The sequence below is a fragment of the Rhododendron vialii genome, chromosome 7a, assembly GCF_030253575.1.
Source record: "Rhododendron vialii isolate Sample 1 chromosome 7a, ASM3025357v1".
In the NCBI taxonomy this organism is placed as follows: domain Eukaryota; kingdom Viridiplantae; phylum Streptophyta; class Magnoliopsida; order Ericales; family Ericaceae; genus Rhododendron; species Rhododendron vialii.
This window is the reverse complement of record NC_080563.1, coordinates 29,637,278-29,652,638: the sequence shown is the minus strand read 5'-3', so window position 1 is coordinate 29,652,638 and position 15,361 is coordinate 29,637,278. Positions and strand designations below refer to the sequence as shown.

The 15,361-nt window shown below is 38.9% G+C and overlaps 1 protein-coding gene across 1 annotated transcript; it reads right to left on the bottom strand.

Annotated features, from left to right (window-relative positions):
* Nucleotides 1-1,225: 1,225 nt before the first annotated feature.
* Nucleotides 1,226-7,528, bottom strand: LOC131332191 (NADH dehydrogenase [ubiquinone] 1 alpha subcomplex subunit 2). Its single transcript, XM_058366267.1, has 3 exons — nucleotides 7,213-7,528; nucleotides 7,001-7,107; nucleotides 1,226-1,555 (listed from the first exon to the last, which is right to left on the bottom strand). The coding sequence occupies exons 1-3, from the start codon at nucleotides 7,296-7,298 to the stop codon at nucleotides 1,452-1,454; spliced, it is 297 nt and encodes a 98-aa protein (XP_058222250.1). The 5' UTR covers nucleotides 7,299-7,528; the 3' UTR covers nucleotides 1,226-1,451.
* Between the last annotated feature and the right edge of the window lie 7,833 nt (nucleotides 7,529-15,361).

Here is a 15,361-nt window from a genome sequence, read left to right as displayed (position 1 = left end):
TTGAAGAACCAATTCTACCGTCCACTAGACCCAATTAAAACAAAGAATGAGATGGTAGATGTAGTGGAGGCAAGCAACTGCACACTGCCTGCCCCCCTTCCTCATTCGGCTAGAAAAAGCAAGTACCACCTGCATTTTCTTTCCTTGAGCTGCTAATTGAGTCATTTTAGTAGGTTGGAGGAGAGCCGTTGGAAGTATTGAAAGCTATTTATGCAAGCAAGGATCTGGACCTACTCGAAATCCCGTCTGGACAGTGGTCAAGTCAATCCGGACATTCAGGAAGCAAAACTTCTGTCCCGAGGGTGATTATATACGTCTAAACGTCCAGGAATGGAACTAAGATTTCACATATGAGGAGGCCACAACATGAACACCGAGATTTTAAAATGCAAGGTTCAAGAATCTAAACATTCAAATGTCTAAATAATACCCAGATAAAACACAATACCTAGGAAGCAAGAAGAGAAGATACAAGCCTAAACTTCGAGGGCAAATGCCAAAGATAGCAACAACAGGCACCAGAGCAACAAACAACAGCATAAACAGCACCAAAAAGCAATAGAAACAGCAACGGAAACGGCGGCAAAAACATCAGCACTTAGATGTTAAAATAAAAACTAGATTATTATAGGGATTTTCCATGGCGAGGCCTTCGCCCCCATAAGTCCCAAGGTGGTTCGGTCTTTGTAAATGCCCGCAGCCTATATCTATTGTCTTAAAAATCGTTTAGGGTTTTCTAAGCTTATTTTGGTGAGAGAGACTCAAAAAAAACAAAGAGGCACAATTATGATGAGATTGGAAAACTAGTCATCCTTATTTATTATATAGTGGATTGACCCTCACTTCCCCCACAAAGAAAATACACGACCTGCGTGTCGAACCACGCAAGTCTTGTGCGATTATTTCTTGTTTACCTTGATTTCGCTTATCTTTATTGTTCATGTTAACTGATATTCACAAGTCACAACAAAGTGATATCATAGTCAGGTTCGGGCTTCAATCTTGGCTACGGTAAAAGAAGGGGGACGCCAAATATGACATGGAGAAGTTCAATGGGAGGACTAACATCTCTATTTGGCAACGGCGGAGGAAAGATTTGTTGATCCAACAAGGGGTCTCAAAGACTCTACTTTGGAAGGCAAAGATGCCTGAGAAGATGAAAGAAGATGATCGGGAAGATGAAAAAGATGAAAGACTAACGATTAGGATGAACGTATCGAAAGGCTTGCCACCAAACAAGGACTAGTCATAAAACATCACAATAACTAAACAAGATCCATGAACACCCCAAGCTAGTTCATGTGTCAATCGAATTTAAGATGCAGAAAACAGAGCAACCTGAAAGTTATTCATCACAGAAAGACAGACATCGATTCCATCCAATAGAGGGATTCCATAGAAACTTCTTTATTTAATTTCTGCGAGGCCAAACAACATTAGCAGCAGCAGCATCAAGATTTAAGAGCTGCACCAACTTTAACAAGGTCCTCCAGTGATTTCAAGATCTGTGCCTCTGTCATGCCTTCCAAACGAATCCCCCTCTCAACACCCATATCTGTCAATAAATTGAATGTATCATAATGAATTTGACAACAACAAAATCTCAATACAACTTGCAGATCTATGGTACAAAAGCGGCAGTTTGTACAGAAACAGACTGGATCATAAACAGGATCACATTTGTAGATTACGAATAAAAGTAACTGTCTTTCTTGGGGGAAAAAGAAAATGATCTACTTATATATACACCAATAACCATGTCACCAATACATGACGAGGACGGGCTGCTGAATAAGTAATAGCATCTGCAATCTACCCGTTAGGCTGCATAAGAACAACAAAGTAAAGCAACATTTATATACAAAGCCCAACCAATGACAATAGGTAATATCCGTGACATATTATGTCTTCTGGTCTACTTCACTATTAACAAACTGCTAGGGTAAGAATTTGCAGATTCTCTTTGTTACTAAAAAGGCATGTCTAAAATGCTTAAACGCTGTAATTGCCATAACTCACAAACATGTGTCTGGACATAAAACAGCACCCCAACATAAAAGAAAAAACAAATACAGCGCAAGGGGTTGGAAAAGAAAAAATAAATCTAAGTGTGTCGTTGATATGGATGACCATCGATCAATGACTGCCAGAACAAGAACAGAACACGGAAACACAAGGAAGGATGAGAAATCTTGAAGGTAGAGGTGACCTCAGAAGGCTGTAGCTAACCTCATTAGCCTCGCTAACAATCCAACCACCGTACGCATAAAGAGAGGAAAACAAAACTAAGATTTCTCCAAAGTAGTCCACGGTGCAGATAACCTATAGCCTAGGCATCAGAAGTTATCCCAAAAAAAGTTCACCTTTAACCAACCATTAACATAAAAATCAAGAAGATGGTTTCAAATGGAACCTTAAAAAAAGTTCTTAAGAAAAAAAAAAATACATACAACAAAACATATCACAGTTTTCTAGCGGTCAGTACTTAACGTCATCTTTGTTAAGGTGTGCATGTATCCATCACATACAATTCAGCACTACTACACTATAATCTATTCTATTTCTATGCATTAACATTTCAATTAAGCACACAAACTGATTATCATATTTCATCACCTAACCGAAAAGGTTGAATATATCCTCACCGCTATAAAAATTAAAGCGTCAGACCATCTCTATGAATCAGATTACCATGAAAATGTTGCAGAAAACACTAAAAATGAGAATCAAAAACTACAAAGCTGTACATCCAAATACACCCTGATTTAGTAGTAATTCCACCAAGCACTTTATCCTAAAGCTACTTTCCACCAACCCCCCAAGACACTGAGGCCAGGTCTGATAGACGTTAATCCTGTGAAGACCAGCATGGGACCTGCGTGTTTTTTGTAATGTTTCTTCTTGTTCCGTAAAATCATTTTTGTCTTGCCAATGGGAGTGAAATTCAAATTCCCTCACACACAAACACATATGTTAGTGATAATTCCATCTCATGGGATTAGCCACATCATCTCATCCAAGGGTCCAACTTTATGTTCTCCTCACTTACCAAAAAAAAAAACTTTATGTTCTCCTTTAGACATAGTACAAGTACTCCTGAAAATGTTACTACCTCTTCAGAATTAATGTCAAGGTATTCTAATTTAGTCAAATCCCCAAACCTATACCTGTTTCAAAAGTTGGCCTAAATTTAATCGAAGTCTGATGGAGGACAGAGGACTCAGAGAGAAGCAACCATACCACTCCCAACACAATCACAATGTAGCAAAGACACCGTTGCTGAAGCATGTGTTAAAGTAGAATAAAAATGGCGTATGCCTCTTCCAAGGAATTATAATGCACCAATTTACTAGGTACCCTATTTCACAAAGGAACAAAAGGGCTACCACGGTATATGAAAGCAATAAATAATGAACTACTTTGGTCAATGTGAATGACATCAGACGCGAAAGAAGCAAATTATAACAATGAAGATGTAGATGACGAAGGACAACCCACTAAAGTATCACCTATCAAAACCACAATTAGTAGCAAATGAACTGTCGAAGTTTTTGACAAATTAACACCCTGCCCAGAATGTTCAATGCCTAGAGTAATATCAACTTCATTCAAAGTTGATAATTTACAACAAACTTTGTTATCAACACATTATATTTAATTCTCATTAAGGCAAATTGTTCAAATTTGAGTTATAATATATCAGTCAATTTACTAGGTACCCTATTTCACAAAGGAACAAAAGGGCTACCACGGTATATGAAAGCAATAAATAATGAATTACTTTGGTCAATGTGAATGACATCAGACGTGAAAGAAGCAAATTATAACAACGAAGATGTAGAATGACGAAGGACAACCCACTAAAGTATCACCTATCAAAACCACAATTAGTAGCAAATGAACTGTCGAAGTTTTTGACAAATTAACGCCCTGCCCAGAATGTTCAATACCTAGAGTAATATCAACTTCATTCAAAGTTGATAATTTACAACAAACTTTGTTACCAACACATTATATTTAATTCTCATTAAGGCAAATTGTTCAAATTTGAGTAATAATATATCAGTCAATCTGCCTTCTGTATGTACTGCTTTTATCAATACTAGGAAAACAATGGTTGTGTACCATATAAAGAATCAAAAACAGTAAGACCATGTCAAAGTACTTAAGCATATAATGACTAATGAGCAAATATGAAGTTCATCAAGTGTTGGTGTCATCATCCTTGCCAAGGTGTTGCTCGTGGAACATGTCAACATCATGCAATTTAGCAATAGTTGCTGAGAGAGCACGGGCGAGGGAGCCCTTTGTCCATGGAGAATCTTCTGGTGAGGGCAAGCCCTAAGGTTGTGCCAATGAGGTATGTGGTAGGACTTAGCCATTTGGCAATGTTTTGACCCTTAGTTGGAAGGGTGGAGTTCTTGGAAATGTTTTGTGTTTCACCTCATTAGGCTGCCACGTGGAGCTTCTTTATTATTGACCTAGCAGCTATGTGGGCCTTTTTTGCTAGCGACCGAACGGCCACGTCTTACCGAGTGGCCAGGTCTCATCCAACAAGAGGTAACCTAGGAGCCATGTGGACGTGCCACGTGGTGGGGTTCCAATGGCATAGAGGCAGCCTGACTGCCACATGGCAGGTGCAGTTCCATGGTGACTGACCAAGTAGCTAAACGGCAGAATCAAACTACTTACCAACATTATTCTCCATCAACACATGTCCTCATGTACATATTGGTGCACGGCTGCACGTGCATATCACTTGCACATGTGCCTGTACTGAGGAGTCACATCAGGCGGCAGTTTAGGTGCCAATTTCACAAAGTTTTTTATACTCCATAAGGCTAGGTGTCCTTGAGGCGAGGAGCCTCTTCATTGCATCACTTCTCAAGGAAAACAAAGAAATGGAAAAACGTCACAAAGAAAAGTCCTGACGATTGCCAAACAAATTTTTTAGGAGGTTGCTTCCCATAGTTGACACAGCATGCCCCCATGGCCCATCCGATGATTATGTAGCTTAGCCTCCTTCCTTCCCCATTTGCATTGAAGGATATTGATGGGGAGAGAAAAAAAATTCCCGTCCTTGTAATCCTTTTTCTTGACATTCTTTCACCGTCATTTTGTCAAAACACAAGTTATCTTCCAACAACAACAAACAAAAAAAAAAAAAAAGGGCCATAAAGTCCCACTAACTGAGTAACTGGTAGGAGATAGAGTGAAATCCATTCTATTCCGAGCTTTTGGAAGCTTTGATTTAGCTTTGTGTGACGCATGAAACCATGCCTAATTACACAATAAGCAGAAAACCTAATCCACATTTTTCCTTGGACAAAAAAGGAAACAGAAAAATCAGTACCGTCCGACTTACAAAACATGCACTTGACCAAGACGCCCCTTAATACTCTCCCATTCCTCGTCTATATGTCTCAAGAAGTAACAAAAAAAAAAGAAAAGAATGGGCCAGTACTAGTAGGTAAAGTTTGGAGCTAGTAATGAAAAACCAACCACCAAAAAAATCTACAAGGGTTACATTAACTTGCACTGACCACAACCTCAACACTTTTAGACCTTCTGGGGTTTTTGCAAAATGGTATCATATCCTAGCAATTAGAGATCATAAATCTAATGAAAGATGTTTATCGGGCTATAAACTTCCAATTACAACTTGCAACACGAGTGTCCCCGATGTGGCCCCAGTGTGTCCCCTTCTTAAAAAGAACTTACGACAAGTGGCATGTCGCATGCCTGTCCTCATGTGTCCCCATCATGGTGTGAAATATCGGTGATACATATCGGTATGGGTAGGTACCGAGTCCCGATATCAACCGATATTGCGGTATGAAGAAAAATAGCATACATATCAGTGATACGTAACGGTATCGGCTGATACATGGTATTGGTCCGTTTCGGCCAATACGGGCCGATACGTAACGGTACCTGTGATATGCTGTGCGAAATTTTAAAAAATTCACACCTTCGGTCACCAATATGGTGATACCATTACGCTACGACTGATATGCCCGAAACCGCTACATCGCAACCGATACCATTATGAAGGCCGATACCGACATTTTGAACAATGGTCCCCATCGTGTCACGTGTCCCCAGAGTGTCCGACAAAAAACCGCAAGCAGGTAGGAGTGTTGGTTCTTCATAAAATTTCATGCAAGTTTGGTACAAAAATTTGTAATCTGAGATGAAGCCCAAAGTAGCTATATATCCCACCACTTGCTAATACTTCAGACTCTAGTATGGTTATTAAACAGGTTGCATAGAGTATCAGAAATCTAACAACACATAAATATAGGATTGTGTATGCACACGACCACAAGATTTCATGTGAAAATTTTTGCAGACTGGTGATTATTGTTATTCCTCAGGTTTTGGCAACTAAAATAGTAATGTTTTCATCTTTGACACCCACTTGCGTGTTGGGGAACAAAGCAATGTGTTGCCCCCCTGTCACAGTTTGAGACAGTCTGAAATTGAATGGTTAGGCTACAATTAGTCCCCATCAAGTATTTGCTAAATGACTGGCAACCTAAGGAGCTACACGACTCCCTCCACACATTGTTTTTACAAGCCATTAGGCGTGAGTGATTTTCTGAGATTTTGCGAGAAATTGGATTATAAATGAGGTCGAAAATGATGAGATTTGGAGAGAAAGTGAACTCTCTAGTCAAGCCAGTTTTGTTTCTTACAAAAGATACCGAGTCCATGAAAATTGAATGGTTTCGTCATTTTGAAATACCTAGATTAACCATCAAAATACAAATGAAGAAAAAGAAAAGTCACTCATGGGCCCAAATCTCCTCAAGTCCCATGCTTTGGTTTTCTATTGTTTCATGTCTTTCGGCCTCTATATCTTCCCTTTAACCATAACCAACAGTCATACATATGAATACAATAGCATTTCTTCCTACATTGAACGAGATTTAACAAAAAGAACGCAATTTACGATTGAGAGTTCTGTATGAAAATGAATGAAGGTGAGATTTCGTACCATATCTGGCCCACAGCTGAGGCTCAGTTCCAGTGCATTCACGGATGAGTATTGGCAATTTGGGGTTTAACGTCTTCAGATCCTTGTAATTATTCTCCACAAATGCTCTGCCACAAAGGGGGAAAGGTCATGACGAATCTAAGTAGGCTCAAGAACACTAACGCGAGAGAGAGAGAGAGAGAGAGAGAGAGAGAGAGAGAGAGAGAGAGAACCTGGTAGATGAGCTGGCAGGCGAGGTTTGGCAAAAGAGGATTCGAAGCTCCTTGAGATTACGAGATAGATTACTCCTCCATGCCATTGCTTTCTGGCAAACCCTAAAAATGGTTGCTTTATCCTCTCCCGGTTTCCCTGCCAGAATTCAGTAGTAGTATATCTCAACAACTGGAAATAGGGCTCGTAGAACTACCTCGCAAGACGAATCGCCCTTCAAAACTGATTTCAGTTGGATCCGGATCCGGATCCTCTGCGAATAATCCAAGGATCTTTGGAAGAGTAATTCTCTCTTCGGACCATATTGTCGAGATGGACAGTGTTTTCCTCCGGGGCATTGATTGTTGAAATCAACGGTTCGGATTTCATAAAAGTTCTCATACCATCCTCATTCGGAAAATACTTATGGAGGATCCGGATTCCTCTTTCTAACCTGCCCAAAAACCAAGAAAAATAAAAATAAAAAATAGAGAGTGATTTTCGCATCTTTTTTTAAGCATCTCAATGCACCCTTCTTAATCAACTGAAACTAGCTCGGTTAAATAAAATTCTTGCATTTTACTAAAAGATTAGAAGTTCAAATCTTCTCTCTTCTATCGATTGATAAAAAAAAATGCACTCTTTACAAAATTTGCTCCTAAATTGAATCTTAAACTATACACATAAGCATAAGTGGGCTCAATGGATTAACAAAGGCATTCTCTATTTTTGTGAAAAAGACCTTTTATCTTTTGAAAATTTCATAATAAAGAAATATTTAAAGACTTGGGTCCCGCTAGTTGCAATGCTACCTAAATTTAACAAATGTGTTAGGAGTCATCCTTGGGAGCTTGATTGGAGAGCCCAATGAAAGCCACAATTAAGCAAATGATTTGCTAAATATTAGGAGTCCCACATAGGAGTCATTTTAATAGCGCATTGAGAATGCTCTTAATTGCACTCATTATTGTTTTTATTCATGTAAAATTTGTAACGCCTCTAATTTTGAAAATGTTAAATAGACATTTTTATGAAAAATTTTCAAAATGACACCTGAACTTTACACCAAATGTCACGTAGACAACTGAACTTAAATTTATTTTAATTAAACACATGTACTAACAAAATCCCCAAATTTAGACACCTGAACTTAAGTTTATTTCAATTAAACACCTATACTAACAAAATTCCCAAATTTAGACCCCCGTCGTTATACTCCGTCCCAAAAATTGCTAATATGGCATCTCCAACCCGTTTAAGTTGTCTCATTGCACATGTTTCTAATAATGGACGATGCACCCAAGCGAAACCTATAGGCAGACTTCAGGTCTAGGGTTGAAGTGAGGGAAATAGTGGAACAATAGGCAGACTTCTGGAGAGAGAAATGGAGGGAAATCAATTAGGTTAAGGTCATTTTTTCTCCAAACCATGTTTTTTTGCCCAAACCCAATTCTTCTTTCTGCTCGGCATACTTCTAATGATGGGTTTCGCTTGGGTGCATCGTCCCCCTGTCAGAAATACGTGCAATGGAGCAATTTAAACGGATTGGAGATGCCATATCAGCAATTTTGGGGACAAAGTATAATGGCGGGGGTCTAAATTTGGAAATTTTGTTAATACATGTGTTTAATTGAAATAAACTTAAGTTCAGGTGTCTAAATTTGGGGGTTTTGTTAGTACAAGTGTTTAATTGAAATAAACTTAAGTTCAGGTGTCTTTGTGACATTTGGTACAAAGTTCAAGTGCCATTTTGAAATTTTTCCCATTTTTATTGGTAATCTAAATAGAGTCTGGCTCATTATTACAGCATAATTCTCACAATAGTACATTTATTCAACAATGGAGGAAAACTAGGATTCCTAACTATTGTTCCACCTGCTCCTACATCCTAACCAGCTCCTCAGCTTCGAAAGCTTCCAAGGTGTAGAGTTCACCCTGCTTATCTACAAAGTTTGACACATTATATTAGCGTTGTCCTTAATGTAATATGTCAGGGTCACCAAAGGTAACACCATGAGCTACATGAGCTCAATAGAATAATCCATACCCATTAGCCGTTAACTTACAAACAATAGATCATAAAATTAACGATTATCACATAATACATGCATATTTAACAAAATAGTTAACAATGACACATCCACATTCACTATCCAAACTAACATTAGTGTCCATAATTTCCTGAGTTTCTCCTACACAACTTGTCGTAGACCGTGTCACCATTTTTCATATACCAAATCAATATTTCCAAAATCGTTTTTACACACCCAACCTCGGTTCCGCTGCTCTGAGTTCCCATTGGCACACAATTTGCATTGCCTTCTCTCCACGGATAACCAAGCTACACACCCAACATCGGTTCCGCCGCTTTGGGTTTCCATTGGCACACAATCTTCATTGGCTCCTTTTCACGGATAACCAAGCTACACACCCAACTTCGGTTCCGCCGCTCCGGGTTTCCGAGTATCTTCACAATGGTTCTCCCGCTCCGGGTTTCCATTGGCACACACATACACACATCATACAACGGGCTACCACGTCCGGCCACATTGTGGTTTTCGAACCATTTCTCTTTTTCAAAACACATCTTTTTATTTACCACACCCTAGGTGCCATGTTTCTATTTTTTCAATTTTTGTGTCTCGTTTTCATGCAAAGATTCTGCGGTAGAACTTTTCTCATATGAAATCATAAATCATTCATTGTAATCTTAAAACTAAACTAGCAAGATCATCCAACTTTATATTACTTATCATGTTCATTTTATCACATAGTCATGCTCAAACATCTAGCACACGATATAAAGCATAGTGTCACATGGACGGACACCTTTGGAGTGGAAAACCACTTATGCTCTATCACTCATCAAACAAGTAATCTAAGTAATCACATATACATGCTCATAACCATCCTAAAGATCAAAATACGAATACTTTTGATCAAGCTTACATTTCGAAAATCCGTTCTTTCCTTCTTTTAGGGAAGTTCAAAACAAAATATGTTTTTCCGGAAAATAAAGCCGATATATTCAACATAGTCATATTTCTTTTCAAGCCTTTAGTAAAACACTTTTCAAGTTATCATGCATTTCAACATACCAACAATACACGTATTTCTATTATACTTAGAATTAGGGAGTAAGGACAATCTACCGTTCTTTTTGGCGGTAAGGCGGCTACGATCAAGTAAAGTGGCGATCGAACGGAGTAACTTCCTACGGAAAGCTTCGGTAGCTTCGAAAGAGAAAAGGTTTCTCTCGAAGCTAGTTCTTGACTAAACTACTAAACTTTTTGGATCGAATGGGTGGTCTAGTGGCAGTCTTGGATGAGTTTCTTGAAGAATTTCAAGAACAACTCAAGAACAAGAAGAACGAAGAACAAGCTCAAGAATTCTAGAGAGAGAAGTTGAAAGGTTTCAATGTGTGAGTTGAATGGCAAGTGAGGGGTCTTATTTATAGCAAAATTTTGGCTCCCCCTCTCCCCTTCTTGGCCGGCCCCCCCTCTCCCTCTCTTTCTCTCATTTTTTTGCTCCATGGTCTTGTCCAATCAAGCCTTTCAAGCATGCCATGACTTGTCAATCCAATTTAGGTTCAAAGTCTAGGTTATTATGAAGGGTTTTTGCCTTGTTTTGTCCTAGAATGGATTACTTGCAAGAAAGAAGAACATGATTGGTGTCACGCCCTCGATTTTAAACAAAATAATAAATGAATTTCCATAATAAAAATCTCACAAATATCCGTACCATAACCCCAAAAGGATCTAGCAAGCCCATTTCCATAAATTACACCTCAACATCCAAATGTTTACAAAGTACATCATCGGCTCAACGGCGCCAAATTCAACAAAAGCGTCAAGTGTTCAAAAGTTAGAGTTTACAACATTCTTAAGACAAATAATGCCAAATGAAGTTACAAATACATCTCTCAAGAGATTTACAAAGATGACTAAGTAAACTTTTCAATGTTAGCTTCCAAAAGAGTGTCCACATCCATGCACTCCAAATATGAACTATTGCCCGGGATTAGTACCTGAAATTGATGTAAGGTTTGAGCTACACCAGCCCAGTAGAAAGCTCTAATCTAACAATATATGCAGATGAAAAGCAGGGACGGTCACGAGATGAACAAGGGCAACAATAGTAATCCAATCCAATCTTTCATTTTCAAAACCAATCATGTGTCTTACTGAACGAACTTTGAAAACCCCATACGTCAAACGTGTCTCGTACATGTGTCATGAGCCAAAGCTCTTACTGGGTCAATTAAAGGACCCCAATGTCCTCTGCCAGATTCTTTGCCCATTCGGGATGTCCTGAAGTATCAAATACGAGCATATAGCTCATGCCGGGCCAATTAAAGGACCCCAATGTCCTCTGCCAGGCTCTTTACCCATTCGGGATGTCTTGATATGTTCTCGTCATGTCCGCAAGTTTCAAAATCCTTGTATCAACGCGTTCATCTCTTTCAAATCCAACAATGATTTATAAAATGATTTTCGTGAAATCAAGTTTAAATGAACATTAAGGCTATGGGTACGTTCGACGAAGTCATTAGGTACGAGTAATCGAGTTTAGGAATCATTCGAGAGGTATTAGAATGGGTTGGAAGTGATTGAAAACCAAAATGGTGAAGTACGAACCAAAAAAGCAAAAGCTGGAGATAAGCAACAGGTATCGATACCAAGAAAAAAAGGTATCGATACCTTTGGACTAAAAGTCTTTTAGATGCAAGGGTATCGATAACAGTAGCTAAAGGTATCAATAATAATAGGTTTTCTGGGTTTTAGAGTTCAAAGGTATCGATACCATTTGCAATGGGTTTTCTGGGCGTTGGAACATGGTGTTATCGATAACAAAGAAAATGTTATCAATAACAATGGCCTTCAAGCAGATTTTTAACAGATTCTCATGGGTTTTTCTGCAACAATAATTTCAACAACAACAACAATGAACAATGGCAAGAATCAAGAACCAAGAAACAGATCATAAACATATATTGTAAGTTAGAACTCCCTACCTCAAAGATTAAAGACCAAAACCAAATGATTTTCAAGCCCTAGCTTCAAAACTTGAAACCGAATGGAATACGCCTCCACCGAGCTCAAACCAACGCAATACGGACTACAATACACGAGGGAATGAAGGATTGGAGGTTGGGTTTTGTGGGTTTGAGGTGATTTGGTGGAAAAATGGGTGGGAGTGAGTGAGAGAGGGAGAGACCGAGAGAAGAGGGGAGAGCCGAGAGATGGAAAAAAGGGAAAAATGAATTCCCTGCCTCTCACCTCACACACTTATATGCACACCTCATACATTTACCCCTCAAATGCAACATTTTATCACATTAGCCCCAATTCTCAATAACTCAAATCAATTTCCTCCTTTTATTTCTTATAAAATATTTAAATAGATTTTATAAATTTACGGGTCTTTACAATTAGCTAGGTTTATGCTTAAAGAAGTCTAAAAATGGGTTGTAAAGTAGTTCTAGGCCTTGAGTGTGAAGTTGGCTTAGAAAGTAGCTTGTTGAAGTGTACATAACATATGCGCACACCCACTCCTCTCTCTCCCTCTCTCGGCCTCCCTCTCTCTCTTTCCTCTCGGCCTCTCTCTCTCTCTCTCTCTCCCCCCATCTCTCTAGTACAATATGTGTGTGTGTGTGTATATATATATATATACACACACATACACACACACAGTCCGGATCCAATGAGGGATCCCGCACGGTGCTACCCTGCGGGACTCCCCTTTTTCAATCGAATTGCGACGATCTGAGCTGCTCAAAGTGATCAAAACGTGATTTTAAGGGTACCCGCAAGAAATCAACAACAAAAATGATTGGAAAGGGCTGATCCGAGCAGTTTTTTACTGAACCGTTCAATAAAAAACTGTTCGGATTAAGCCCTTTCCGATCATTTTTTTTACTGATTTCTCGCGGGTACCTTTAAAATCATGTTCTGCACACTTTGAGCGGCTCGAATCGTCGCAATTTGATTAGGAAAGGAGAGTCCCGCACCGTAAGACCGTAAGGGATCCCTTATGGGATCCGGACTGTATATATATATCTAGAGAAAATCTAGGAAAGTAAGCATTGGATGATAACTATTAGGTTCAAGGCTATTAGACCTAAGTTTGCATACACGGCAAGGCTAAGTTTACTTCTTTTAGAAGCAAAATGATGAAGGGTTCTAATGATTGACTTGTCAAATCCATATACTCATTGGCAAGTCTTATTTCTATTACTCAAGGGATAAAAATTTCACTGTGAACTATTATCCAATGGGCAAAACTTAATGATGATAAGTAAGGTCTTGAAATGACTAGTCATTGCTTCTTTTGCTCCGATATATGGAATAATGCCCCAAGCGTAGGGTTTAATACGTCAGTTGAAGCATAATAATCCGAAAGACCGGGATCGTACCCAAGGGAATAATTAATACGGCTTTGTTGGATTTGTAGATGCAAGCAAGGGCTTTCAGCTTTTAGACAGCCAACTTGGTTTTACGTGTGTAGTGGAAATTAAAATAGGCTAAACTGAAAAGCGAATAAACTAAGATAAAAGGCAGGTTAGGTCTAGGAATTGCTAACACTCACGACTCAAGTTAAACTGCATTTCTCACCCAAATACGCGGTTTAGGATACACAATCAAGGTTCCCAAATCGGAAAATAGAATGGTTCGATTACCAAGCTAGCTCTAGAATTTATTTAGCAAATGCCTCGTGCATCAGAGCTCCAAGTATCATGTGTGGTAGGTAGGCAATGCTCCTACCTACACATGATCAAGGAGATTAACACCTTAGCGATTTGACAAATAAACTCGAACCCCACATCGATTCTCGAACCAAAAGTTTAGACTTTATGGTGAAAAACGCAATTCTACTTGAGCCATGAGGTGTTAATCACCCCATGACCTAACCTTGGTAAACTACTCGCATATATCTATTGAGATAGCAGCAAGCGAAAATCTACTTAACATAATTGAATTAACAACACTAGAAGAAAATTGGATTGAAAGATAGATCGGAAGATTCACTACAACTTTAATAAAGAAGATAATACCAAAAAACTAATTAATGAAAACAGAAAATAAAGATTCAAGACTGGAAAATGAAGAACATTCAAGAACAAAAATAAATCTAGATCTAGATCTACAATGATGTAAGCAATAAATCTATCCTACTTTGTACGCGCCCCAACATTCTTCAGGAGATGCTTTGAAATCACCCTCCTAACAGCCTCGGCATCGACGGAGAAGGGCTTAGGCTGCTGTGCTAAAGGCTTCGGCATCGATGTAAACTAATTTCTCCCATCGATGCCGAGCAGCTTAGGCCAGTATTTCACTAATTGGTTTGGCAGCGATGGAATGTGGTTTCTCCTATCGATGCCGAGCAGCTTAAGCTCCATCTGCTGAGCTTTGCCTTGGCCTTGCCGTCGGGTCACCATCAAGCCATTCCTGCCTAGGCTTTGGACTTTAAAACTCCCTTATTTGGATGATTTCCTACAAAACAGAAATAGCAAACTCTATGAGCAAAAATAGTTAAAGATAACCAATTTAGCAATGAAATTAGACTAAACTAAAGACCTAGCGCACCCTATATTGTAATATCGGGTGCTTATCACACCCCCCAACTTGAGGTTTGCTAGTCCCTAGCAAATAAAATATAGAAAATTTGAAAACCAACAGCCTTGCAATCCATTCCGCTATCATGACTTAGAACATGCTCAACATAGTAAACTAGCGAGAGTTCAATCAATCCGGCTTTTTATTTCATTTCTCCAATTTACAATTTCAGCATCCAACTAAACAGGCCAAGCGTTAAGCAAGTCTAAGAGCAAGCATAGAAAGGTTTGTGTTCTCGAACAATGGGAGGATACGGGACACAAAATTTGCGAATTCAAACTAAACCATATCCACCAACGAAGTGCTAGACTAACAGGCAATAGCGAACAAGAATTATTATGCCTCAAACAACTAAAGCACTTTATTCAACATATTTGACAAACTTGCAGATGATAATTGGATAATCGAAAGGAAAGCATGCCATACTACTAACTATGCAAATATTAGAAAATCAATCATAAAGGAATCCATGCGCGCAAAGGATCAACTAAGGACTTTTTTAGCTTTTAACGACCTTGGTTACAAAGAACAGGTTAGCCAAAATGGGCGACGGTCT

Excerpts from the sequence above, each read along its gene's own strand:
- LOC131332191 (XM_058366267.1), bottom strand. The coding sequence starts at position 7,298 with ATGGCATGGAGGAGTAATCTATCTCGTAATCTCAAGGAGCTTCGAATC. Across the intron at positions 7,108-7,212 it reads CCTGCCAGCTCATCTACCAG|AGCATTTGTGGAGAATAATT; the intron begins GTTCTCTCTCTC and ends CCTTTGTGGCAG. Across the intron at positions 1,556-7,000 it reads TCAGCTGTGGGCCAGATATG|ATATGGGTGTTGAGAGGGGG; the intron begins GTACGAAATCTC and ends ATTTATTGACAG.